This window comes from Melospiza melodia, chromosome 1, assembly GCF_035770615.1.
Source record: "Melospiza melodia melodia isolate bMelMel2 chromosome 1, bMelMel2.pri, whole genome shotgun sequence".
Classification (NCBI taxonomy): domain Eukaryota; kingdom Metazoa; phylum Chordata; class Aves; order Passeriformes; family Passerellidae; genus Melospiza; species Melospiza melodia.
Window position 1 is genome coordinate 42,780,806 of NC_086194.1, and position 26,030 is coordinate 42,806,835.

At 39.4% G+C, this 26,030-nt stretch overlaps 1 protein-coding gene across 3 annotated transcripts in view; it reads left to right on the forward strand.

Annotated features, from left to right (window-relative positions):
- Positions 1 to 6,570: 6,570 nt before the first annotated feature.
- ANO10 (anoctamin 10) overlaps positions 6,571 to 26,030 on the forward strand; it is a 130,699-nt gene continuing 111,239 nt past the window's right edge. Inside the window, exons 1-10 of one of the 3 annotated variants that reach the window (XM_063155344.1) lie at positions 6,571 to 6,652; positions 9,731 to 9,904; positions 10,857 to 11,039; positions 12,433 to 12,567; positions 14,039 to 14,158; positions 16,089 to 16,658; positions 19,004 to 19,059; positions 20,469 to 20,543; positions 21,508 to 21,690; positions 25,024 to 25,215. In XM_063155344.1, coding sequence (XP_063011414.1) covers positions 9,745 to 9,904; positions 10,857 to 11,039; positions 12,433 to 12,567; positions 14,039 to 14,158; positions 16,089 to 16,658; positions 19,004 to 19,059; positions 20,469 to 20,543; positions 21,508 to 21,690; positions 25,024 to 25,215 — 1,674 coding nt within the window. In that variant the 5' untranslated portion in view covers positions 6,571 to 6,652; positions 9,731 to 9,744. Of the gene's footprint in view, positions 6,653 to 7,730; positions 7,854 to 9,730; positions 9,905 to 10,856; positions 11,040 to 12,432; positions 12,568 to 14,038; positions 14,159 to 16,088; positions 16,659 to 19,003; positions 19,060 to 20,468; positions 20,544 to 21,507; positions 21,691 to 25,023; positions 25,216 to 26,030 lie in introns of those variants that run through there. The other 2 variants (XM_063155363.1, XM_063155353.1) reach the window with 2 other exon arrangements.

Genomic DNA, 26,030 nt, shown 5'->3' on the forward strand with positions numbered 1-26,030 from the left:
GGGCCATAATTTTGTGAAGTCCAGTGATCACATTTATATCACATTTATTTTTTATTTTGACCAAAAAATTAAGATTGATTTATTCAAGGCCTGCAATTTTAATTTCTGTTTTAAAGTCTTTGATGACTAAAAACCTGTATGCATGTAATTGGGGTCACCTGAAAATGAAGGTGAAGATATGAATCTGAGTATGTAGATGTAGTACATAAAACTAGACTGACATCAGTAATAATGACAAGTTTGGGCCCTTAGAAATAGCAATTAATAGCAGTAGGATATCTGTAGTTTTGTAGTTTTACAGTTTAATTATTTTCCAAGCAATAGTGAGAATAAACAGGTGTACAATTCATACTAGGGAATATCAGTTAAACAAAGAAATTATATCCAGGCTGGGAAATGTATCTTACAGTGCAACATGTACATTGCAAGAAAGGAAAACAGATCTCAGTGTCTTTAGATTCAAAACGGTTGGACAGCTGTCAAATCTACAATTGCTTTGCCAGCAGTCTGTCAGTGCTACAGCCTTGCCTAACTATATAAGTGAATGTATTTCCCTAGAGAAATCAGTTTATGACACTATGAAGAACCAGCTAGAAAACCTACAAAACTCATCTTTTCATAATCAAGAGCTCCATAAAAGACCAGTTCCCAAGTTATGCTTCAAGTTACTTAAAAATTAGAGTAAAAGGGATTATACAGAGGTGTGGCATTTACAAACAATACAGATAACCTCATGAAGTTGTCTGTAAGAACACATTAAATAGTTCACAAAGCATGATAAAAACCACCACGTACATATCTGATGTCATTTGGAATGGCTGATGGTGTTCCTTGTCTCTGATTTTGGTTTGCCTTAAAGCCTCATGCTGCGGTTGTCCAACAGCTAAATTCAGGCACAGGAGGTGAAAGACAACTGGAATCATTAACTTCTTCAGCCCTCCTACAGCAATTCCCATTCATAATCCAGAGCCCTCAGCATAGGACTGGAAGGGGATTTATCATGTTGTTATCTTCAGTGAGTGTTACTTTGAAGGTAGTGGCTGGAAGGACTTTTGCTGAATAACAAATCCCTGAACTTGACGTGCCCAAACCTTGTTCAAGCTCTTTCAGCTTTTTAGAATAATCTTTATTCAGTTCCTAAATCCAGGCAGAAATATTATTAAAACAGGTATTTGAAAAACACAAAAGGCTGCAAGGCTGCATCACACAGTATAGTCAGGGACTGCCCCTTTGAGGCACAGCCCCAGGCATGGCATCATGGCTGCCAAGGAATCCAGACTGCACATTTTGTTAGAATGTGTTAAACTATGCTAGCCAGTAAATCATAGTAATTAACCAATTTACTGTTTCTAGCCATGCACTAACAGATAACCCAAGTATTTCCTGCCCAGGTAGAATGATAGACACCGTTGTCTACAATACAAAATATGCGAAGAAAGAAAATTATCTTCAAATTGAAACATACAAAATGCACAGCTTTTTTTTTTTTTTTTCCTGTTTTTGCAGGACATGCTAAATGCAGCCTTTACAATTGATGAAGTCTCCAGGTAAGAGAAAAAAAAAAGGTGTTGTATGCCAATCAGGTGTTGTATCTCCATTCAGTAATGGAGGCAGTCCAACTGAATGTATTGAAAATTCCAGTGATGACTTACTTCTGAGTAGGCCGGTGATCACAGGATATAGTATGCTATTCCACAGCAGGTGGATGGTGAAGTCTAGTAAACTACATTGTTTTAGGAATTAAGGGATAGCTAGTAGAAACAGAAGGCCATAGAGATTAATCAGAAGCACTGTAACCTTATTTACCTCATGGCTCCATTTGTCTAAATGCAGCAAAATTCAGCCTTTTTGCTCCTAACACTATCACAATTATGTTAACTGGACCCCAGTGGTTAATTGTGAAGTTTTTACATGAATTCATATATTATTTTCACAAATTCAGGGAGGCTCTGTAACCCAATTTTCCAGTTATTTGGGGCATCCTAAACACTGACACATGCATCTCAAAAGAAAATCAAAAAACATGCATTGTTTTCAAAGTTCTGTGATGACATTTTGAAACACTTCTCCATGTACAGTAAAATTACTGACTTTATTCACTTTCTTAAAACATAAAGATCACTTGACTGCTGGATCTCCCTCATATTGCCCAGCTGTGCAGGCTACTCTAATACTGAGGCAATAAAGATAGAATCATTTAGGTTGGAAGGGCCTCTAAGATCATTGAGTCCAACTGTTAACCCAGCAATGCAAAGTCCATCACTAATCCATGTCCCTAAGTGCCACATTTACACGGCTTTTAAATACCTCCAGGGATGGTGACTCAACCACTTCCCTAGGCAGCCTATTCCAAGCCTTGACAGTGAATAAATTTTTCCTCATACCCAATCTAAACCTTCCCTGGTGCAACTTGAGGCCATTTCCTCTTGTCCTACTGGTTGCCTGGGAGAAAAGGCCAACATCCACCTTGCTGCACACTCCTTTCATGTGGTTGCAGAGAATGATAAGGTCTCCTCTGAGTCTTCTTTTCTCCAGGCTAAACAATCCCTGATCCCTCGGCTGTTCCTCATAGCACTTGTGATCTCTTCCTTGCACCAGCTTCCTTGCCATTCTCTAGACTTGCTCCAGCATCTCAGTGTCTTCCTTGGAGTGAGGGTCTTAGAACTGGACACAGGACTTAAGGTGCAGCCTGACCAGTGCAAAGTCCAGGGAGAGACCATTGTCCTATTCCTGCTAGTCACAGTATTTCTGGCACAGGCTAGGATGCTGTTTGCCTAAATTTAAATTTATTTTTCTTCACATATAAATGATGAATGACATCTTACGCATGTTTTATCCTTTCCTTGGTCCTCCTTGGTAATAATTTGAGAATGGTTTCTCTCACTTCTTCCTGGCTTAGGCAGGCTGATCCTTCTCTTTTTATGTTGTTTCCATTTTGTTGGACAGGGCTTTTTGTTCTGTGATGATCTTATTTGGAAATAGATACCTAAGTAAAAACTAAATGTTTCTAATCAGATGGACACACTGTGAAATGGAAGAGATGTGTCTTCCTTGTACCTTACAGATTACAATCAGCTTTGTTGCTCAGTGTTTATGAATCAAAGCTTTCATAGTTTGACACAAACAGTGCTTGTACTGCCTGAACACACTTATATTAAAATTTCTATCAGAATGTAAAAATTGTGCCAAGTGTGACTCAAAAAATAACTTACCCTCCATTTGCAGGAATGCAATTTAATAATGTTTATAACACTTTTGGAAAGATCCCTTATAATCTGACAAAAAATGTCACTGAAAATTGGTAAAATGTCACTGTATCTTACTCTGACAAACACATTAATTGAAATTTAATTACTAAAATTTTAATGCAATTGTTATTAATAACATAATAAGGTAATTTAATGTTAGCCTTAAACTGTAGGAACCTCATCATCCATTTTGCACTCAAACTAATATGTCATTAGCCTGTGAATTGAAAGGATATTCTGCTGTTAGTTGCTCCTTAATTTTATGACAACACAGTGTTCCAGTATGGCTCAAAACCATAAAGGTAAATCTTATGAGAATGATTGCTATTATATATGACTTCAGTTAAGAGTCAATATTAATCTCATTATGTGACTATGTGAAATATGGTTGTCATGCTGTACATATATCTACATGCATTTGAATTAATGAGGATTGCTATATGGAAAGGTGTTTTCTTGTACCAGCTCTTTAACCTTTATCTGAGTTTATTTAAATCACAGAAAGAGAACAAAGCAAAACAAACCAAAAGTGGGTGGTTTTTTTTGGAGCTGGTAAATTGAATGGACTCGGATCTGGTGAATGCCAGAGTTGGCTTAAGTGTGGGGCAGAGTCTTAGGTCTGACAATGTGGGTACAAGGAGAAGGAGATGATAATGGTGGAGTGGGAGTGAGATCTCATCACCCTTTTAGTGGCAGTGAGATGCTGGATGGGCTCAGCTAGCCATTAAACTGTGCCCGAAATATGACTCAAAGTTTCAACCAGGTGTAAAAGCCAGTTTCACTTCACAGTAAATTAATGTGTTCTTTATTTAGTAAAGTACTGTGGTAGTCATTAGTCCAGGGAGAAGAGAGTTAACCACAGAATAAAAATAAATCCTCTGCTCTTGAAATTTTCATGGAGTCTTTTTTTGTCTCTCTTTTTTCCCCCTTTTTCTTCCTGCCTTACCACAGCTCATCCATTCTACAATGTCTGCAGTCTGCGTGGTGCCTGACAGAGACAGACCATGAAAATGCTATAATCAGCTAGCAGAATCACAAGGCTGGACTACAGGTCCAGCCACCAACAGAAACAGTCACTAACAGATACAGTCACTAAGAGAGACAGTCACTAACAGATACAAGCTTGGGATTTATATTTAGCTATAGTGCTAGTGCAGTTTGCAATTTAGGATGGGCACAACCGATTCATCTTGAAATTAGCTAATCCTCTTAAGAGCAAATTCCTAGCCTCTACAACACTGATTGGCACAACGTAATTTACTTTTTGCCAGCATGGTGAGACTGTTTCCACTTATGAATCCTATTTTTCTTCTGTGAATACAGCATTATGTGATAACTGTTATGCATGGCTAGCAAAATGTTAACTTTGTAGAGAGAAACTGAGAGTGTGACTGTAAAGAATTCATTGCGTAGCAAGAATGTGACACCTAGTGGATACACGACATTGAGGAAATGTGACAGTCTCATCAAGCAATATTGCCATAAGATGACCTTGTCCAAGAGAAAAATTAATTTGATAGCAGGAAAGAGATTGATTTTGGATGACTGTTTGCATGGGCCAAAGTAACTGGATAATGTCAAGTCCCCACTGAAAACTCATAAATGTAGGAGGTGTCAGAGACAGTTTAAAAATAATTGTTTGTAAACTACTAGAAGACTGAAGATGACAGGCCAAGGAGGCCAGAGGCCCAAAGCCCATGAAGACATTGTGGATCTTCGTGAGATGCATCGTAACTGGAGACATCCAACATGCAAAACACAATTATAAGGTCTAAAGCCCCCTTTTTGTTAAACTCACCTTTCTGTTACTGCCATGCTACTTCTTCAGGAAGTGAGAGTTTTCACAGTAGCTGATGCTCAGAGATGACTAAATCAGATATTAACAACTATATGGTGAGGCCACTGGAAGCTGGAGAAGACTGAAACACAGTTTAAGAGGTCTGACATTCTGCCCAAACTATCTGATACAGATGGTGTCTGTCTTCTACTCTCCACTGCAGTCTCTAGTTCCTAAATTTCAAGTATTCGCATTTCCCCATTTTCCATGGTGCCCTAGACCCTCACTGCTTCATTGGCTATGAAGACTAGAAAAATTCTTCACCAAAATCTAGTATTTTACACTTGCTACCAAACACAAATCAAAATTTCGTCACAAAATTTACATACAAATATCTCTATTTATATCAAAATATGCTGAAAAGTTTTCTCCAAGCCCTGCAGGGGAGAATGCTTTGCTGGCCACATCCTTTGCTTGCCACTACTGCTTTACAGTCACACTTCTCCCTTCCTAGCTACAAATAGATGCTTGGAACTATATTCTCTGCATAAGTCTTGGTGTCAAAATGCAAAAATGATCTCTTTTCCTGTACAAAACAATGTTTGGAAAATATCCTACTGAAGTGCAGGATGTTTATAACTCAAGCTCCAGGAGAAGGTTTGGGCCACGTCCAGAGAAGGGCATGAGCCAGCAGTGTGCCCAGGTAGCGAGGAAGGCCGATGGCATCCTGACATCTGTCAGGAATAGTGTGGCCAGCAGGAGTGGGGAACTGATTGTCCCCCTGTACTTAACACAGGTGAAGCCACACCTCCAGTGCTGTGTTCAGTTCTGGACCCCTCAATTCAGGAAGGACATTGAGGTGCTGGAGTGAGTCCAGAGAAGGGCAATGGAGTTGGTAAAGGGTCTGGAACACAAGTCCTATGAGGAGTGGCTGAGGGAGCTGGGGTTGTTGAGCCTGGACAAGAAGAGGCTCAAGGGATGACCTTATCGCTCTCCACAACCACTTGAAAGGAGTTGTAGCCAGTTGAGGGTTGGTTTCTTTTCCCAGGAAATCAGCGCAGGACAAGAGGAGCAGAGTCTCAAGCTGCACGAGGGGAAGTTTATGTTGGACAGAAAGGATGAATAAATATTGGAATGGACTGTCCAAGGGGGTGGTGGGGTCACCGTCCCTGGAGGTGTTTAAGGCAAGACTGGACGTGGCATGCAGTGCCAGGGTCTGGTTGACACAGTGCTGTTCAGTCATAGGTTGGACTCGATGATCTTGGAAGCCTTTTCCAACCTAATTGATCCTGTGATTCTGGCACAGGAGGCAGCAAAGGCAGCAAAAGGTGGAAATAAACAAGAGGATAAAGTGAGAGCGGGCGGGTGCATACGAGCGTTACTGAAACACTGAAACTGGAGCATTTTTAAAACGCTGACATTGGAGCATTTTGAAAGGCCGCAGAAGGGGCGGCGGGGCCGGGCTGGGCCGGGCCGGGAAGGGCCACGGCGCGGGGCGTGGCCGGCGGCAGCGGCGGGCGGTGTCACGCTGGGCCGGCCCGGAGCCCGTGCTGGCAGCGCCCGGTGCCTGCGGCCGCCGCCCGCCTCAGCCCCGCCCTGCCCAGCGGATGTGGAGCCGGCACCGGCGGTGAGTGGGGAGTGGGCGGTCGGCGCTCCGCGGCAAGGGGCTCTCGATGCCTGCGCCGCCGCCAGGGGAGGAGCCTCCGCCCTTCCCGCCCACCCCACCGCGGCGCGGAGCCAGTGCCGAGCATGGGCGGCCGTGACAGCCCCGGCAGCGCTCGGGTGGTGCTAGCGGCCGCGGTGGGCTGCGGGCGGCGGCGGGGGAGCGGCGCGGGGCGGCGAGCGCGGCCGGGCCGGGGGCAGGCAGTGAGTCACCGGCCGTGCTGGCGGCGGGGCCGGCCGGGCTGCTCTCCTCCCCGGTATTTGCGTTCCTAAAAAAGGAGAGCGAGGCGCAGCCTGGCAGTGGGAAGGAGCCGTGTTCCGCCGCCTTAGAGCGGCCACGGCCCGGACGCGGCGGCTTTGGGGCCGCCGAGCGGGTGGAGGCCGGGCGGTGAGCCTGGCTCTGACCCGCTGTGCACCCACACCCCATGGAAGAGGGCTGCAGCTCCCTCTGCCCTGAATGACAGAGTGGTCCTCGGTCGTGGGTTGGAGTCGATGGTCCCAGAGGTCTTTTCCAACCTAACAAATTGTGACCGCCACCAAACCACTCCGTGAGAGCAGGACCTCGGGGCTTCGAGGGCCCTCTTGGGTTGTTCTCTGTGCTTTTGGGTCTGTCACTGGTTGCACAGTGTGTAGGATGAAAGAACAGGCCAAATTACGTCCTAAATTACCTCCCATAGAGTCTGTGCTGGGCGTTGGACAACCTGTTAGGAAAATAAATGTAGAAATCATGCAGACAGGATTTGGAAGAGTATGTCTACTCTGTTGTAGTTTTCAGTAGTAATAAGCCTGGAAGTAACAAACTGAAAGAGAGTAGTTTTGGGTTAGATATTAGGAAGAAGTCCTCTACTGTGAGGGTGGTGAGGCACTGCCGCAGATTGCCCAGAGAAGCTGTGGATGCCCCATCCCTGGCATTGCTCAAGGCCAGGCTCTGAACAACCTGGTCTAGTGGAAGGTGTTCCTTCCCATGGCAGGGAAATTGGAATTAAGTGATCCTTAAAGTACCTCCGAACCAAACCATTCTTTGATTCTGTGATTCTTTCACGGTCACCATGCCAAGGACGATGATTCTGAATAAATGATTGGAGCCAAGTTCACTGAGTAGCACACTGTTTATTAAAAAGGCTGTTTTCAAGAGATAACTGTTCTGCAAAGCAAATAACCAGTAGGTAATATTTAATAATTATCTAGTGTTTTTCATTCTTTGCATTCTTTAGTAATGGCAATATACACAATGTGTCAGGCATAATTTTAGCAAACCCTTGCAAACCCTTGATTGTGGATAGTGATGCATTAAGGTGCAGTGACTTGTCAAGACAGTCACTGACAAGCTCAGTTACAGTGCCTCACCCCTGATTATGTTTTCCTCTGTCTGGTTCATTCTGTTTATACAGACACACATCTGAATTTTTAAAAAATACTTTATTAATCCAGTGCATTTTTTAAAAGATATGAATACTTGGGTTCAGAGCTGTAAATCTGTATGCTGCAGAACTGTGTGCCTGTGAAAAGGCAAGTGAAACTAACCAAAAGCCCCATTGAAATTTGCCTTGAAAGCTTTCTTCTCTAAGTTGAAATTGACAAGCTGAATATGCTTGTTTATTATGATATGCATATGTTTACAGTATCACTGTATTTTGTAGGATAATTTATAATAAATACTGGAGACTGATTTGTCCTTGAATCACAGAAGTATAATGGTCATAGAAGCTGAACTGCATCCTTAAAGCAACTTCCTTAGAAATTAATATTTTAACAGGAGTGGGGAAACTGCTTAAAGGCTTAAAGGCTGTGGGTAAATTCCCTTCTTCAGTCAAGTTAATATAAAAAAAATACCCCAAACCCCAAACCAAAATCACCAAACCTTCCCCTCACTTTTAAATTTAGTAAATTAAATCTGTTTGGGTTTTTAAACATTTTTTTCAATGGAGTAGGTTAGGTCGCAGATTTGTTTTATATCAACATCTCTAAGTTGTTTTATGAAGCATGATACAATGATCTCTGTAGAATAATTCATACAAAATTTGTTAACAAGACTAAAGAGAAGTGCTGGGGTTGTTCAGCCTGAAGAAAAGAAGGCTCAGAGGATGCCTCATCACTCTCTATAGCTACTTGAAAATAGATTGTTGCAAGGTGGGGGTCTGCCAAGTGATAAAACAAGACAAAATGGCTTCAAGCTGGGCCGTTAAAATTCTGTGAAAAATTTCATCATGGAAAGGGTTGCCAGGCACTGAAACAGGCTGTCCAGGGAAATGGTTGAGTCACCATCCCTGAAGGTATTTAAAAGCTCTGTAGGTGTGGCTCTTAGGGACATTGTTTAGTGGTCTTGGACTTGGAACTTCTGCATTAATGGTTGGACTCAGTCTTGAAGGCCTTTTCCAGCCTCAGTGGGTCTGTGAGTCTATAAAGGCCTGCTTAGATCATTTGGAATATTTACACATAAAGTTGTCCTGTCAGTGCTTTACAGATGGACTTTGTCACAGAACACTTGGTATGTAGGTTCCAAAAAGTCATTTAAGTGCTTTGAGTGTAATTTGCCTGTCAGTATGATAGGTGTCTTACTCACCTACCCAAGATGGTAATAAATTTCCTTGGTACGATTGAAGCTTCACAAGATTAACTGAGAAGGTTCTTCCTTATAATGTGTTTGCATACTCTTACCACAAGAAGCTTATTGATTTTTAAATATCTGTTTGACTAAGTTAATGTTTTCATTTGCTGACAAATATACTATCAGAAGTAGCAGGCTGTTGTTTTTGAGGATAGTTTCACCTTATTGATTTGTTTTAATTTGTTTATTTGCTTTCCTGTCAGTACTGCTTTGCTATACATAGCAACAGCAGTTTTCCTACATAGAGAGTAGGACTTACATGCCATGGGAGATCAGTAACATCTTGACAACTGCAGAGGTTACTCAACCTGGTGCACACCTATGCCTTTGATAAGCACAGACTTGTGTGTAACTCACTTCAGTAAAGTTTTGCTGGTTTTAGATTTGTACCAGCTATTTTTTAGCACTTGCATTTTATTTTGGTTTTGTACTTAGGAAGCTCTCAGGAGATGGCGGGAAAAAGGAAAGAGATGGTGGAAAGCTGGTCTTTCTTGGATACTGCTGAGTCTAACTTCAGGCCCCTGGTAGTAATTGAACTTGCAAAAGGCACCAAAGAAGAAACCATAGAATGGTTCACTAAACGAATTGTGGACAAAAAGGCAAATGGAGGTGAGTACAGTATGATTTTCTGTAGCACTTTGAATTCAAATTGGCTGTCACCATAATATGAAGGCTTACAGAAAATTAGTTTTCAGAGAATTTGTGGTATAATGATTGCTTGCCAATGTTGTTTTGCGTTTTTTTAACCCACTTAACCCTGTTATTAATGAAGACATTAGCTTAAGGTCAAATGCCAGTTGAGCTCAAGAGTTCTTCAGTTTTTTGCACTGAAGCCCTGATTGCCTATGTTTCCATGTAGTTTTGATTTCAGTTTTTAAAGCAGTTGTCTAGACATGTTTCTCCTGTTGCTTGCAGAAATGTAGTAGCAATTTAATCTTGATAACTTCATGTTGGGTTTTATTTATATTTTTGTTAGCATGAAGGGTCCTAAAAAGGCAATATTTCATTACTCATTTTGGTATGCTTCTGGTAATTGAAGTTAGTCTAATTTATTTGTAATTCCTTGGACTTTTTAAAAACTTTTTTTAAAAAAGTCATTATTTGTGGCTGTTGTAGTTTATAGCTTATGGTCAGTAATATTTCTGTGGCTGATGGATTTGTGACTTTGGCTGTGGATTTGCTTTCAGGCCTCTTTTAGGCAAGTTAGGGATGTTTCTGCTTCAAAAATCTAGTCTCCTTAAAACCAATTGAAGTGTTTGCAGAAGCACTTCTTGCTTTTATGGTGTGAGCCTTAGGGGAATAGATCCAAACAGTCCTCATTCTTCCAGTTCATTGTTGAGAGTGCTTCAACGGAAACAGGCTAAATCAGGGGGTGACCCTGCAAAATTCTGAAGAACCTATGTCAAGTACTGTTGAAACCTTAACTCTTTGTGCCCTTAAAAACAGACATTTTCAGCAGTCCTGTTAGCTAGAGCCAATACATTGGATGCTAAAATGCTAGGGCTTTTAGACATAATTGTAATGTATTTTCTTTCTTATTTTACCCCTGTTTACTTTAAAGGTGCACAGCTACTGATAAAACCACTGGTTACAGAAAATGGAGTCGAAAATATTTATCTAGTTGGAGCTTCCCACTTAAGGCTGTTGCTGGGAGCTGAAGCTGTAGGTTTGGTGAAGGAATGCAGTGATAACTCAATGAGAACTTTTACCTACAGCAGTAGAAAAACTTTCAAACATTATGCAGGTAAGCAATGGTAGGAATCTTTGTCATTGCAAGGTGGTGACTAAAGATTATAAGCAATTGTGCTGCTAAATCTTTTACAGTCTTTCTATTCCTTGGAATGGTAACTGTGAACAGTAAGTGGAAGACCAAGCCATAAAAAAAATACTTGTTTTTAACTATGGAAATTTAATTAATTTTGGTTTCTTTCACATGACTTTAATTTTTTGCTTGTTTTTTCCTTCATGCTTTTCTATGCTCCAAATAGTCTCTTACTTGTGTGAAAGATTTCCTTGGAAAAAAAGACAAGAAAAGGAGTTGATAAACATGATTTTATGATTATCAATCCATGTTATGAATTAATGGAGCAATTTAATTTCTGTGAGCCAATTTTGAGGCTTATGATCTTAAAATAAGTTGGAAAAAATAGAAGCATTTTTCTCTGTTACATGTACACATCAAACAAACAATAATTAACACTACAGATGCATTCAGTGGGATTTGGGCATGATTAGTGGATCCGTTCCTTTTTACTCTTTTATTTGGTGGGAATGCCAATGCAGGAACATTTCCTTTTAAATGTGCTGCTTGTAAGGTATTTAATGCCCTTACAGTGGCAGAACTCATTTTTTACTCTGCAGGTAAATATTGGAGTTCCAGCTTAGTATTGCTAATACTGTTACTATGCCTGTTTGAAGGATGCCTTTCACCACATTTTTCAATACAAAGGTTCTTGGGTCTGTCTCAGACAATTTTTAAGTTTTGTTGTTCAGTGGCAGTTTTGCTCAATACCACTGCTGTGCAATAACTGTTGCAGTGTCTTCAGTTTTGTGACCTTGCTTTCCTGAAATTAGGAAGCCTTCAAAAGAATTGTCAGTTGCAAAAGTGCCACTTCCATTTCTTTAATGCCATTACATTATTAATGCAAATCTGTCACAAATTTCACTGCTAACAGAATCTCTAGGATTAGCTGGATTTCCAACTGCTGTAAACATATTTTTGGCTGTATCTCCTGGTATTTTTTCTTTTTAAAAACACAAGTGTAATTTTAGTTTTGTCCATGTGCAATCAGAGAAATTGTCACCTATGAAAGAAACCCTGCAGTCTGTGTTGTCTTGGTAGCCTTTCTGGTGGTAGCTAAACTATAAATACTGTTATTCTTTGTATTAGAGTTTTGTTGATATATTAGCTTTTTACTTAGCGTATTTAGGGCAATCCCTATAGTTTCTTAATTCTTAATGGGGAAAAAATTGTTTTTATGTCAAGAAAATCTTAACTTTTTTCCATGATGATGGGGTTGACATGGGTTTATTGCTGTAATTTTTTTTTCCTGATTCTGGTAATTTTTTGTAGTTGTTTGCTGCCAGGATTGTATCCATGTGCTGCACCATTTCATGCAACCTTCCTTTTTATTTAGATGACAATCATGATTTCCTTACAATGGCAGAATGTCAGTACATCATCAAACATGAACTTGAAAATTTGAGAGCCCGAGATGAAAAAATGATCCCTGGATATCCTCAGGCAAAACTGTACCCAGGAAAATCAATTGGTAAGTAATGTAGTTTCTTGCCTCTAACTCACTGAGTTGATGTAGGATAGTGTTCATGGTGAAAAAAAAAATTCCTTTAATGAAGAGAAGTCCTTCAGATGTTCAAGTCCCACTGTTTTTAACCAAATTTGTTTTTTCACTGCTTCAGAATAGGACAACAGTCAATAGATGCACAATACAACAAGATAAATTCTGCATGGGTATCTAGAAAGTATTTTTTTCAACAGGGTAAGCAAACATTTGATCAGATATTTAAAGAGATTGTTGGTAACTGTCCTGGGAGGCTTCTGAATCCTCGCTAGACAAGCCCTGAGCAGCCTGATTTAAGCCACCCCTATCTTGAGCAGGAAGGTGGACTGGATTACTTCCAGAGGGCTGTCCACCCTGAGTTGTTCTGTGAGGCTGGGGCTCTGGCCTTATGTTCTCTTCAGCTGAGTAGCTTTTGCACATGTTGGTGTTATCAATTATTTTTAATTAGTACCAAAAGTATTTATTATTTAAGTTACATGATTGTATATTTTGATTCTTTCTGTATAAAAATACTGGAATGAGTACCAGTGCTCCAGAGTTACAAATTTCAAAATAGGAAGGTTTATTTATTTGGTTTCACTGGTATTCCTCTTTGCTTTAAGAGCTTTTTCTTTTCATGGGAGAAAGAAGCAATGAGAGCTGGTGCTATTTTTATGGTAGCTCAAAGCAGTTTGTTGGCAGAGATGCTACAGATTCTTAGGAGAATGTATTTTAATAATTTTGTTCAAAAAAACTGTGTTCAAAAACGTAAATAAATGTAGATGACAGATGAGTTTACATTGGTGATTTTTGTATATAGCTAAAGTATTTTTCTAGTTGTGTGAAGCAGATGATGATGGGAAATAATGAAATAGTGTCACACTTCAGTGCCTCCCTGTTTTTTAATATATTTTATTTTTTCTATGGTTGTAACTTCAGAGCAGTTTGTTAATTGTTTATCCACACATGTAGTATTGCTTTCCATAACAAAGCTAAATACAAATTGAGGAATATGTAGTTTGCTTGCAATGAAGATGTGATGAAATTTATGAATTAGTGTAAACTGGTAATTCAAAGGGGTTTTTTTGTATTTTTCCTATAATTAGTACCATGATGGCTTTGTGGCTATCTCTGCAAAGCTGCATGTGGCATTTAAGTCCTGACCTGTAGCACTTTTTGCTATTGAAGCTGCATCTGGCTATATTGCAAAGCTGTTGAGTTGTTACTATATGTAAAAACGTTGCTCTTTGTCTTCCAGTGGGCAGCACAGTATTTGCAGGAATAGGTATAGCTGCTCTCAATGTTTTAATTAACATGAGACAATTTTTTTTGGATTTGAGTGCTAGATCTATTTTGAACGGACTTTAGGCTTGGTAAATACACAACATAACCTGTTTACTTATGTCACCTTCACTATCCTGTGAAGGAGTGCCAGGTATCTATTTTTTCTTTTCTCTTCTAGTGAGAAGATTATTGACCAGTGGTATTCTTATTCAAATTTTCCCTCTGCACGATAGAGAAGAGTTGAAGAAGCTTTCTCACAGCTGGTATGGCCGAGTGAAAATTGGTTATCAACCTTTAGGTATGTGAACAGCCTTTGCATTGTGGTCATGCCGTGGAGTTGTGAAATCAGACCACTGCTCTTTTACCATTTGGACAAGTTTTTCCTCTTTTAGTGTTTCCTGTGTGACATGCTGAAATGATTGTAGACTTGCAGAATTGGTGGTTTCAGAGTCTGGGGTCTGTGAGTTTCCATGTAACAGCATTCTGCACATCACAAATTCTCCCCACCCATCAGTAAAACAGGAATGGTCCAAGTCAAGACTGTTTTTTCAAACTGACTCTTGCCAAGCTCCCACGTGTCTGGAATTCCCAAAGCTTTTTTGTGTTGTAGGTGTGTCAAAATTGTGTTTACAACTGTTTGTTTTAAATTCAGTGTCTGAATGAAGACTCTATGTTGTTGCATGCCAGCATCACTGGAGTATACTTTAGACACTGAATAATCTTAAAATGAATATAATTTTTAGTCAGGCAATGTGGAAAGTTAAGTTCTAAACTCTAAACCTGTAAAATTTTTTTAAAAATAAGAAAATAAGCATTTGGGAGCTGGCCTAATTATAAATCTCTGGGTCTTGCAGTTGTTTGAGGTTCTTTCCTGAGCTACAGGAAGTTAAAGATCTGGTTTGATAATTCCTGCCTCTAGAGTATTGTGTTAGGAGCCTTATTGTGTGCTGTTCTTTTGTTTATGTCAGAAAGGGGATTTTTTTTGGACCAGCATTGAATCCATACAAAATTTTGAAGTAAATCCCAGGAGCCTGTTAAGTGTGTACTAATTTAGGGATGTCTTTCATGTTGGAGTGTGAATTGATGCTAATGACCTACACTTGAATGTATTTGTCAATGAATTTTTGATTGACTGGGATGTTGGAGTGCTGATCCTTCTGTCTGTTTACCTTTCCTTCTTGCTTTCAGAGACTTTATCTGGTTGACAATTGTAAACTTCTGTTGTAGTGTTTTGTAAGCCATAAGAATATTCTGGTATTGAATGTGAGTTTTTTTTGATGGTAGTTTATTACTGAGGTAATGCACTGTGGTAGTTCAGTGGTCATGCTTCTATGGCTGTTTCTTTAAGCTAGTAAATACAAAACAGTGGCATACAAGCAATCTGGTTGTCCAAGCAGGCAAAGACAAGAGATTTCAGCGTTCTAAACTGTTTGGTAGGCCTTTCTGTATCTAATAATTTCTAGATGATATGAATAATAATCCTATATTTTTTTATTAGTAAGATAAGTGACATGTCTTCTTGGAGGTAATATATCTGTAATGAAATATACCCATTGTTAGTGCACTTTTTAAGTCTCTGTAGCACCTGAGTAGACAAACTTAGTGAGTACAGCAAGTATGTGTTTCATGTATCAGTTGTCTGCTGAAGAGATTATCTCAACCTGCATACTCTATCTGATGTGTCTAAGATTTAAGATTTTGATACACCTGTCCAGTCCATCTATTCCTTTAGCTCCTTGAGGATTGTCAAAGAACAGCTAGCCCTTTTTGTCTCTGAGCAACCTGAAACATTTATTTTCCAGGAGTACATATGCCAGTGGGAATTTTCAGAAACTGTGTGTCATTTGCTGTTAAAGTGGCTTTTATTACATCAGATACCCTCCATGGCATTCAGTGATCAATTCTGTCTGCAAGAATTATAGTGTTTTCTCTTTGGTTGGGCTTTTTCTTTTTTTTTTTTTTTCTTTCTCTGGATATCTGTTTGACTTCCTTGCATCTGAATGGTCTGTTTATGTGAGTATATATGTAACACTAAAAAAATAACTCAATAGCTATCTGACTTTTTGTAATAAGGGTGAAGGAAGAAAGAAAAAGCAATGATATTTATTGTGTTATTTAGAAAAAGCATTCTGGCCAATGAAAAATTGTAAGTTCATGTAAGGTCAAGTTTGATATTGCACTGACATTTCTGTTAAGTGGAGTCTTAGCTGATTTACTTCTTTCTGCAGATGACATACGCTGCTACTTTGGTGAAACCATTGCTCTCTACTTTGGCTTCTTGGAATACTTCACATTTGCTTTGATTCCAATGGCTGTCATTGGGATTCCCTATTACGTGTTTGCGTGGGAAGACTACGACAAATACGTGATGTTTGCCACGTTCAATCTGCTGTGGTCCACTGTGATTCTGGAGGTGTGGAAGCGCATGTGCGCCATCCTGACCTACCGCTGGGGCACGCTGCTGATGAAACGACAGTTTGAGGAGCCCAGACCAGGCTTCCACGGCGTGCTGGGGATCAATCCTGTCACTGGCAGGGAGGAGCCAATGTACTCAAGCATTAAGAGACAATTACGGATTTACCTGGTGTCCTTACCATTTGTGTGCCTTTGCCTCTACTTCTCACTGTACGTGATGATGATTTACTTTGACTTGGAGCAGTGGGCTCTGGATTATCACAAAGAGAATGAGTCTAACTTCAGCAGCTTGATGCTGTACGTGCCCAGTATCATCTATGCCGTTGTCATTGAAATTATGAACCTAATCTATCGGTATGCTGCTGAATTCTTAACATCCTGGGGTAAGAAAGTTGTTCATTCTTCTTCTTTCCAATTAGAAAATCTGTCTTTCTTTGTAGAATCCATTACTGTGAGCTCTTGTTCAACAGAAGGCTAAAGAGCTTTCCCAAAGTCGGTTCTTGCTGTAGGGTAAAAGAGATGGCCTTTTTAACTTCTTATATTTTGAGTCTTGTGAGATTGCAGTTTCAGATTTGGTTTAATTTGGTCTGAGTCTGACATTCCATCAGAAGGGGGGATCCTGCCTTGCTCCTCAGCCTCTCTCTGCCTTTGGTGCAGAAGTTTCCCCTCCCTGATTTAGCTCTTTGTCTGGCTGTCTCAGCGATGGTGATGGCAAAAGGGGTGGGGGTAGAGCATGAGGATAAGAGCTCAGAGGTGCATGGATGGCAGGAGGGATTGTCCTGGCAAGTTACACCCACAACCTGGCTTTGCTTAGTGTGCTTGGGTCTACCGTGCATCAGTGCAGAGGGCAGAGGACTGAGATAATGGAACCTAATCTAAGCGCACTCTGAATGTCACATGAGAGTGTTTATGTATGCTATATACAAAATAAAGACTGGGATTCCACATCCCAATCAAAATGTCTTTCTCTGGGCACTCTCAGAACAGGAGGAATGTTATAAGAGATTACCTTTTTTCCCCTCCTGTGTGTGTGATCTATTTAACAGATTGGGCCTTGTGTTTGGCAACCTAACACAAGGACAGTGAAATGCTGGTGTTTATTTTGAATTTTAGCACTTCTACAGACATATGAAGTCACTTTCAGACAAAGTTAATAAGTTAAGCTAATGGAGAATTAACTGCTTCATGTAGCTCCATATGGCATTGATTTGCAGGACAGAATCCAGATTACTAAAGATGGAAACCCAGAAAATTGACAGAAGAAAGATAAAGCAAAAGGGAGGTTGATGCAGAAGACAGAATAAAACCAGGTGCTGACGTGGGGGTTGGTTATGCTTGCCAAAATGATTTGCTCAGCAAATTCAAGCTGACATCCGTGATAGTAATAGCAAGCAATTTCTTTGTTTGTGACTGTTCAAGGTTTTTACTTAAATAGTGATTTAAAAATTCATAGCTAGGGCTCAGTTGGCTGTTTTGTTTCATCGTTTTTACTGTACTGCAAAAAAAGGCATTTCTGTGAAATACCCAGTCATGTTGATCTGATAGACTAAAATGTCTTTAACAGGCGACTCAAGGGATTTTTTAATCCAGACTTTTTTGGGTTTAAGCTGATGTTTCATATTCAGCAGAGGCAGTATTTATGTAACCTGCTACACTGACAGCTTGTGCCTTTTCTGTGCTGTCCAGTATGTTTCTGCTGCCATGCTCTCAAATAGGCTAAAAAGCTCATCTGGCTCTCCTATCTTCTCTCACACCTGGCATATTTTCAGATCGTATCTGACTTTAACAGCTAAAGTGACAAAGCATGGGAAACAATCTGGGGTGTTTTAAGCACCCCTCTTGCACCTGTTTATCATGAAAGCTGATTGTGTAGTGAAAGCTGAAAGCAAAAATTGCAGTCACTTGAGTGCATTTTCATGTGTCAGGCCTAACTTGATGCTCCTGCAGAGCAGAGCTCTGCTGGTTTGTCCTGAGCAAGGTCCATAGGTGATGGTGTCTCCTTTCAGCCTTGTTGACACAACATCTGCTGGTGTGCTGCCTTCCCAGTTACTGCTTACCCAGGGCTTTAAAGGTACAATCTAGCAAAATAGCAGAAAAAATTTGAAAATCTCCCATCCACTTCCCTTTTCTCACCTCTAGTAAATCAGCCTTCCTGCACCATCAGGTTCTGACAGTTTATCTTCAATGAACTGAAAATCTCAATTTAGAATGAGTAATGCATCTGTTGAACTTCACATACTCTAGTCTTGCTTTAGAGTGTAGGGTCTTATCTAAATTCCTTGGAGAAAGATGGGAATATTTCTGTGAGCATTTACTGGTTTTGAATCAAATTTGTTATTTTTACTTTTCATTATATATATTCCCATTAGTTTTCAGTTAAAAGAGCAATCAATAACTAGACACATTTTGTTAAGCCTTAAGAGTGATGGATGTTTTATAAAATAGCTCTTCAGGGTAAGAAATAGATAAAAGAAGGAACTTTTGTGGCTGAAAACATACTGGAGTTGTAGTCAAAAATATGGATGGATAATACTGTGGCTCAATTTAGCTTTATAGATTAGGTGAGGTATTGGTACAGTATAAATTCTTTCTACCATGAAGTGTTGGACAACTATTAGATAAGTAATTTTCATGTGAACTAACAGTGTCTGTTCACTGTTAGGATAGCAATGTTTAAATGGTAGGCGCTTCTGCTGTTTACTAATTAATAATTTTGTTGTTATTTTAGAAAATCACAGGCTGGAATCTTCATATCAGAATCACTTAATTCTGAAGGTTTTAGTGGTAAGTATGTCATATAAGCAGCTTTTAAAAAGACAGCTTGTGCTGTATTTTATTAGTGCTTTCCTAGCATTACCACAGTGACCTGCAGTTTTGCTCAAGGCCAAATAGTAGCACAAATATCAGAGTAAACAAGATTTCTGTTATGGTTGCAGTAACTGGTGACTATTTTAGATGCCTCTCTTGTAGTGGAGAGTTGGCTTTTTATTTGTATTGAATTGTTCATTCATTGGATGCTGTATATATAAGTTTCTCTTAATTGGTGTGGTCCTGTCTTCAACTGAGAGCTATTTTTTGCTCAATTTTATGGTAAACCACATTTTGGAAAGTTCATCTATTAACTTCCTCCTATATTAACATTCAGACAACCTGTCAGTCTACTCCTGTGTAGCTCATAGCAGATCCAGATCTATTTCATTTGTCTAATCTTCTTGTTTCCTTTTTGAAAAGGTCATTTAAGTTTCTTCCTTTTTTATTTTCTCAATTTCCTTAGAGTTCCTTCTTTATTTCCTTCACCATGCTTTTGTATATGTGTGTGTGTTTATTTGGGGTTTGTTTGTTTTGTTTTGGGGCTTTCTTTGTGTTAAATCTTGGTATTACCCATCTGTTGCTGGTAACCTCTGGATCTAAAACTCTTGTAGCTATCACTTAAACTTTTGTCTTCTCCTGTAGCCTTTCTCATAAAACTTAGGACCATTTCTTTTTCTCCATAGGTTATTTATACAAAATTATTTAAAAAAATTATGAACTATCAAGTGTAAGTTTCCCCCAGTTTTCATTCTCAATCTGTGAATGGCTCTCTGCACTCCCAATCTTATCTATATTAGCCAAAAGCTCCAAAACAGGAGCTGCAGCACTTAGAGCATGTAGGAAGCTTCAGAGTTTGATTAAATACTGTAATTATGTCTCATTTTAGAAGTAGGGACTATTTCTCTTGGCCATAAAACCTTTTGAAGTGATTAAACATAAACTGCAGCTAACATATATAAAGGACTGTTTTTAGAGATTGAGTGACATATCAGCCAACACGTATATTTTGACAAAGTATCTCTTTTAAAATAAGTCACTGCTCTAAATAAAGATCAATATATCCCTTTTCTAATGTTATCTGGAGAAATTGCCAAAAAATTAAATTTAAGTAGAAGGTGATGTGTTTTTAATGTCCACATTTTGTAATTCAGTTGTAGCTCTCTTTGTTCGCTTTGCTTTAGGAGAGCATTAAGCTTGTTAAGTGGAAAAGCTGAGTAAGAACAATATTGAAAATGTGTTTCTTCTGAGCTAAGAGTAAAGAAAATTTTGATGGGCAGTTTACATGTTCATGGAAGCCATTTAGTCAGGGTGCTGTTAAGTTAGATGATATTCTGCGTGTGAACTTTTGCTCAAGTACTAAAGTCAAATATTTTTATTTGCAGTTCAACTTCTTAAATTGTTTTGCATCTCTATTCTACATTGCCTTTGTGATGTTTGATATGAAGCTTTTGAGGCAGGTGAGTTCCAAAAACATCTTAAGAATGCTGGTGAATCTAGGAAAATAAAGGATTGATTAGAACAGACTTCAATATTTATTCTAAAACATAAACTTGGCAATTAATATATTTCACCTATATTTTCTTAGAAATCTAGCTTCCATGTTTCAGTTCCCCTAACATTATTACAGAATCATAGCAGAGTAGAGTAATTCTTTCTCTGTATAAATGAGGAACTGTTTTCAAATAAATTTGATTATTCTCTCACACAGATGAGACTGGGAAATTTTCATTTCCTCTCTATTTCCTTTTATGTTAGAAGATGTTCTTCTCTGTAGTGTTCTTAATGAGAGACTCTTGAGGATAGGGTCGTGATTAAGTTCGACTGCAGTGAGGATCTGAGAAGAAATAAAAGCGAAAATGATTTGTAGTTGGTATTTTAAATCAACTTTCACACTCCAGTGCATGAAAATTTGGTATAAGGAAAATATTTTTGTTCTGAACATAATGAGCAGTACAACAAGAACTTCAGCTCAAGACCTCTGTTACTCTGAAGTGATCTCTAGCAAAACACTTTACATACCTATACCAGACATAATATTTGTGACATTTTCTCTACTTTCAGGTAAAATCAAGAAATGAGAAGCATAGAGAAAAAAAAATATCTGTCTTTAGTTCTGTTAGTGTCGTTGGCATATATTGAATATGCATTGCTCTTCTTTGTACTTGGTGTACTGTTTTCAAGATACAACCAGATACACAAAATATTTGGACTGCTGACTCCTAATTAGCCCTTTTCAGCACACAGCAAAGGATGGGAACTAGATCATCTACACTTTTCATATGCTATTCCTAGGTTTGTTAGGCTGGCCTTTTTTTCACAGTACAGAACTTAGAGTGTTACTTGAGCTCACAGAATTGCAAATGATCATAGTTTCTTCACAATTATATTAATTTTCATTTCTTTTTTTTTTTTTAACTTAAGAGCTTGGCCACTTTGCTGATAACTTCACAGATCCTCAACCAATTTGCAGAATCCTTGCTTCCTTACTGGCTCCAGAAGAGATACAACAGGAGGATGAGGAAACGCATGTGCTCCACAAAGACTGATATGGACCTGTCATTAGATGAACAGGTCAACATGGAAAAAGAAATGGGAACCTATTTGGTAAGTTGTAGTACTTAAAAGAGTTAAAACTTTTCTGAGCTGTAGTTCACAGAGGCATCAGCCAAGGCAAACAAGAATATTTTTGGCTTTCTGGCGTGGCAGCTTATTTCCAGCTTCATCAGCTTTGCTGGTAGCTGTTTATGCAGCTGTGTGTTATCCTGGATCAGGAAGTGGATACAGAGCAGGATCCTAGTAACACCAGAATGGAGGGGAAGGAATGAATAGCTCTGTCCGGAGCTGCCTAACCCCATGCCGCTGGAAAGAATTATTTGTGTAATATGCCCTTATCCCCAAGGGTAACCCAGAGACTACCAGGATGAGTAGGTTGGCACAGGAAAGAGGGAAATTATTTCTGTTTTGGTTTGATTTTGCAGTGGTATTAGTTTAAATGGTCAGTTAAAGTAGAGCCTACAAGAGAGAGCTTAGGTCTGGATGGGGCCAGAAACAGAAGAAACCAGCTTTTCAAAACAGTTTTCCTGTTGGATGCTCTAGCCTCTTGAAACCACAGCTTTGGTATTCCCTGTCTTCTTGGTTCTGTTCTTCACCACCTCCTACCCAGTATAATTTTTAATTGTATTTAGCAGATTCCATGCAAGTCATTATTTAAAATTCTAAAGGAATTTATGCAGTGGACGTCAGTGTGTATGTTAAGGCCTCACAGACTGGCTGACAACTTGATCAGATGCTGGAAGCTCAGTCACAAGGGTTTTAGTACTGTATGATGTTTGCTTTTACAGAATAAGAAGTACATGTAGATAGTGTACTTTTCATGTAGAAGGTAGAAGTTAGCAGTTTGAAAATTTGTTAGTAACACTGTATCAGATTCTTCCTGCTTGAAGTGCCCTGACGTAGGAAAAGGAGAAAGAATTATCACCTTTACAATTTAAAAACTGTACAAATGTGTTCCTGTGTGAAGGCTGGAGGGAGATAGACAGCCTGTCTTGCAGTCCAGAACACAGCAGAAGTCCCTGTGTTAGTGTCTGAGCTGGTAAACCAGCACAGTCCAGCACTACACCTGCACATCGGCCAGCACAGCTCCCAGAGTTGTGTGTCAGCGTCAAGCCTGACCAAGTAAGCTCTGCTCTTAGACCTGAGCTGACTCCTGGTTCTCAGCTGTCACTGAGCCAGTGACAAAGCCAGTGTGGTGTCTCTGAGTCACATTGCCCAGTGCTTCTTGTGCAGAGTTGGATCAAATGAATCTGCACCTGTTGTACTGTTGTACCCTGAATAGTTTTTCATGGCTACCCAAGAGGTCAGTTGTAGGGAGTGAGAACTTTGCTATGGATGTGTCCACTGCTAGCCTCAGTTTCAGTTCTAAATACTGTGTATTCAAAGCCTTAATTTTATACTCAATCTAAAGATTATTGTTTTGCTGTGCTTGTGAATAAACGATATTAGACCGCTGATTTGTTTGCAAGCAGTGAGCTGTCAGCAGGCAAGAATATTTCTAAAATTAAAACTGTCACAAGGGGGAAGCATTTGACTGTTTAGTAACTGTGGAGTCTTGACAGAATTCTGTGTTTCAGGCTCTTTTGTTTTGATTCCTCCTTTCACATACTCTTCAGCATTTAATTCTCTATTCTTTTTGTCCTCATTCTCACTTACTTTTCAAATATCCAGTCCTTAACCCTGTTTAAGATATAAAAACATCGTGCAATAATTTTTTAATTATTATTTTTCTAATTTCTGCTTCTCTCCTCTAGTTAATTTTCTCCCTTAATTTATTCCTTGCTTTTGTTTCCTTGATGTCATAGCTGATGTTGTGGCTGCCAATGGCACAGTTAGAAATTTCTTTAACATTGTCTCAGACTCCTGTTTCCTACAGAGTTTCATAAATTGAGTAGGAGAAAAAGAAATACTTATTTACCTCATACTCTGCTGTTTTAAAAGCCAGTAGGTATTGGGCAAGGAAATGAGAAGTGTGAGGAAGCAGCAGGAATACTGTGCAGTTACCAGAAGGAGGAGCACAAAGGAAAGCTCTTTGCCTGCCTGCAGTGCTTGTCTGAGAAAATGATAGCAGTAGCAGATGTGTGGCTGCCAGTCCAGTGGACATTCCTGCAAATGTCCCTAAAGAAGGCCTTAGTAAAATTTAGAGCTTGCACAAAATGTTTCTGAGGAAAAAGTCTTGATGGCTTTCAAAGTTAGGTAGCTGCTCATAGTCTGGCCTGCAGACTGGTTTGTGAGACTGAACTATGCTGGGAAACTGCAAAATGAGCTCAAATGAGAAGTACAACTAACGAGTACCCCATGTTAATTTGTGAGCTTGCAGACCTCTACTGCCTCTCTGTTTCCTAGGAGAAAAAAACACTAGGTGTTGGAGAGGGCAGTCAGTTTAACAGCTATGATGGGCAAAAAAGAGTAGAGAACCATGTGTCTGGTGCAGGGAGCCAAAACCACTTTCATGTGGTTCTTGCAATAATTTCAGTTACTGTCAAGTCTTCATAATTTCAGTTTTGAGAGAGAGGACAATACATGTGGCTGTGTAAATACGAGATACCTAGATCCTACTTTAAATTTCTGGTGTTTCACCATCCTTTGCTAATGAGCACTTTTTCTTTAAAAGGATTTGGTTTGATTCTTTCATTAAAAAATTGCTGTAATCATAGCAAACTGTTATTAATACTACAAAACTAATATGCAAATAAATGTATGATCACCTACATGTGAGTACTTAATCAGCATTTAAGTACCTACATTCTTGGTTCAAAGATCAGGGGATAAACCTATTGGGATTTGTTAAATAGGGTTTTTGTTTGCATTAATTTTTCCTTTCAGATGCTAGTGCTGCCTTGTAGATTTCAATCTTCCAGTGGTCCACTAGCTTGTCCTGCCCACTTTGAAATAAACAAGCAGAAATACCAGAAAAGATTTGCCTATCTACCAGCCTAGCATTCTGGTTAGGTCTTTCATGGACAGTCTGAAATGCTAGGACTTTCATTGCCCCAGTGCTCTCAGGAGGATGTTCTGCCAGTTGAAATGCACGGTGCTGTTTTTCTGTTCCTCACTGTTCCTTCTGTTACTGTTTAACTGAGATGCTCAGAAACCCACATAGGTTGAATGGGTTTATGTAGTTACTTCATGTGATAAGGATAGGAAGTGTGGCATTAGGCAAAAGGAAAGACCTGGGCCTCTCCTTGTGAGAAGTTTTTAGTGATTGAATTATTCCAAATTAATTGGATTAAAAAAAAAATTATTCTTCTTGTCTATTATCAGCAGTCATTCCCAAACAGCTGATTTGGGGTGAGGAAACATGTTTACAACTGCAGTGCTATTTCTGTTTTGTCAGAGTTTTTTGTAGGTTAAAGTTGTTCTTACATTTCCTCTGTTTTTCAGGGTACTTTTGATGATTACCTGGAGTTGTTCCTGCAGTTTGGCTATGTGAGTCTTTTCTCATGTGTTTATCCACTGGCAGCTGTTTTTGCAGTGTTAAACAACATCACAGAGATATATTCTGATGCCTTAAAGATGTGCAGAGTTTACAAGCGTCCATTTGCAGAACCCACAGCGAATATTGGTGTTTGGCAGGTAATTTTTGTGTCTTTTTTTTTTTTCTATTCATTTGTTTGAAAGAGGTTTCAGCACCAGTATGAAAGCTTTGTGTTTGTCCCATGAGCCACTTCAAAGTTCAGTAGGTACTTTGTTCTCTTCAATGCCTTGGAATATCATCTGTCCAGCTGTATATCCTAGTGATATTTTTGGTGTGGTTTTTGACCACATGCCTTTTAGCTGCCTTGGAAAAAAAAAGCAGATTTTTTTCTTTAGTTCTTGTGCATGTATTGTACTTCTGTTGCAACTTCAACAAAGCAAAGCTTCCAGCTACTGCCCAGTATTCTTACAGGCAGTGTATTTTAGAAATGGTACCTTCTGATGCTATCTCACAAGTGTGGAGCGCAGCAGGGATTTCAAAAGAATAGAAGAATAGATAAGTAGTTGGATTCCTATGCCAGGCTTGTGGCCTATGCACCCTTGGTTACTGGTGCTCAAGCTGACTAATTTGAAAATAACCTGGATCTGTGAGCAGGAGCTGGAACTTTCTGCACAGCCTGAGCACTGTAGTCTGTCTAAACAATTTCATGGTAATAGTACTGGGTTAAGCATTTTCTGTCCTCGCTTGTTTGTCCCTGCAGTCATGCTGCCACCAGCTATTTTGGGGCCTGTGGAGAGTGCTGCATCAGTGAACTGATCCTGAGCAGAGTTTTCTGGAGTGACAAAATTGCACCCAGAAACTTTAGCATTCCATAATAGCAGTGCTTGATAAGGGAATGTGATAAGGTTGGGGGACCTTTCTAGGAAATGATTCATATTCTAGTTTTATTTAACAGGTTTTCAAATGTTATGTA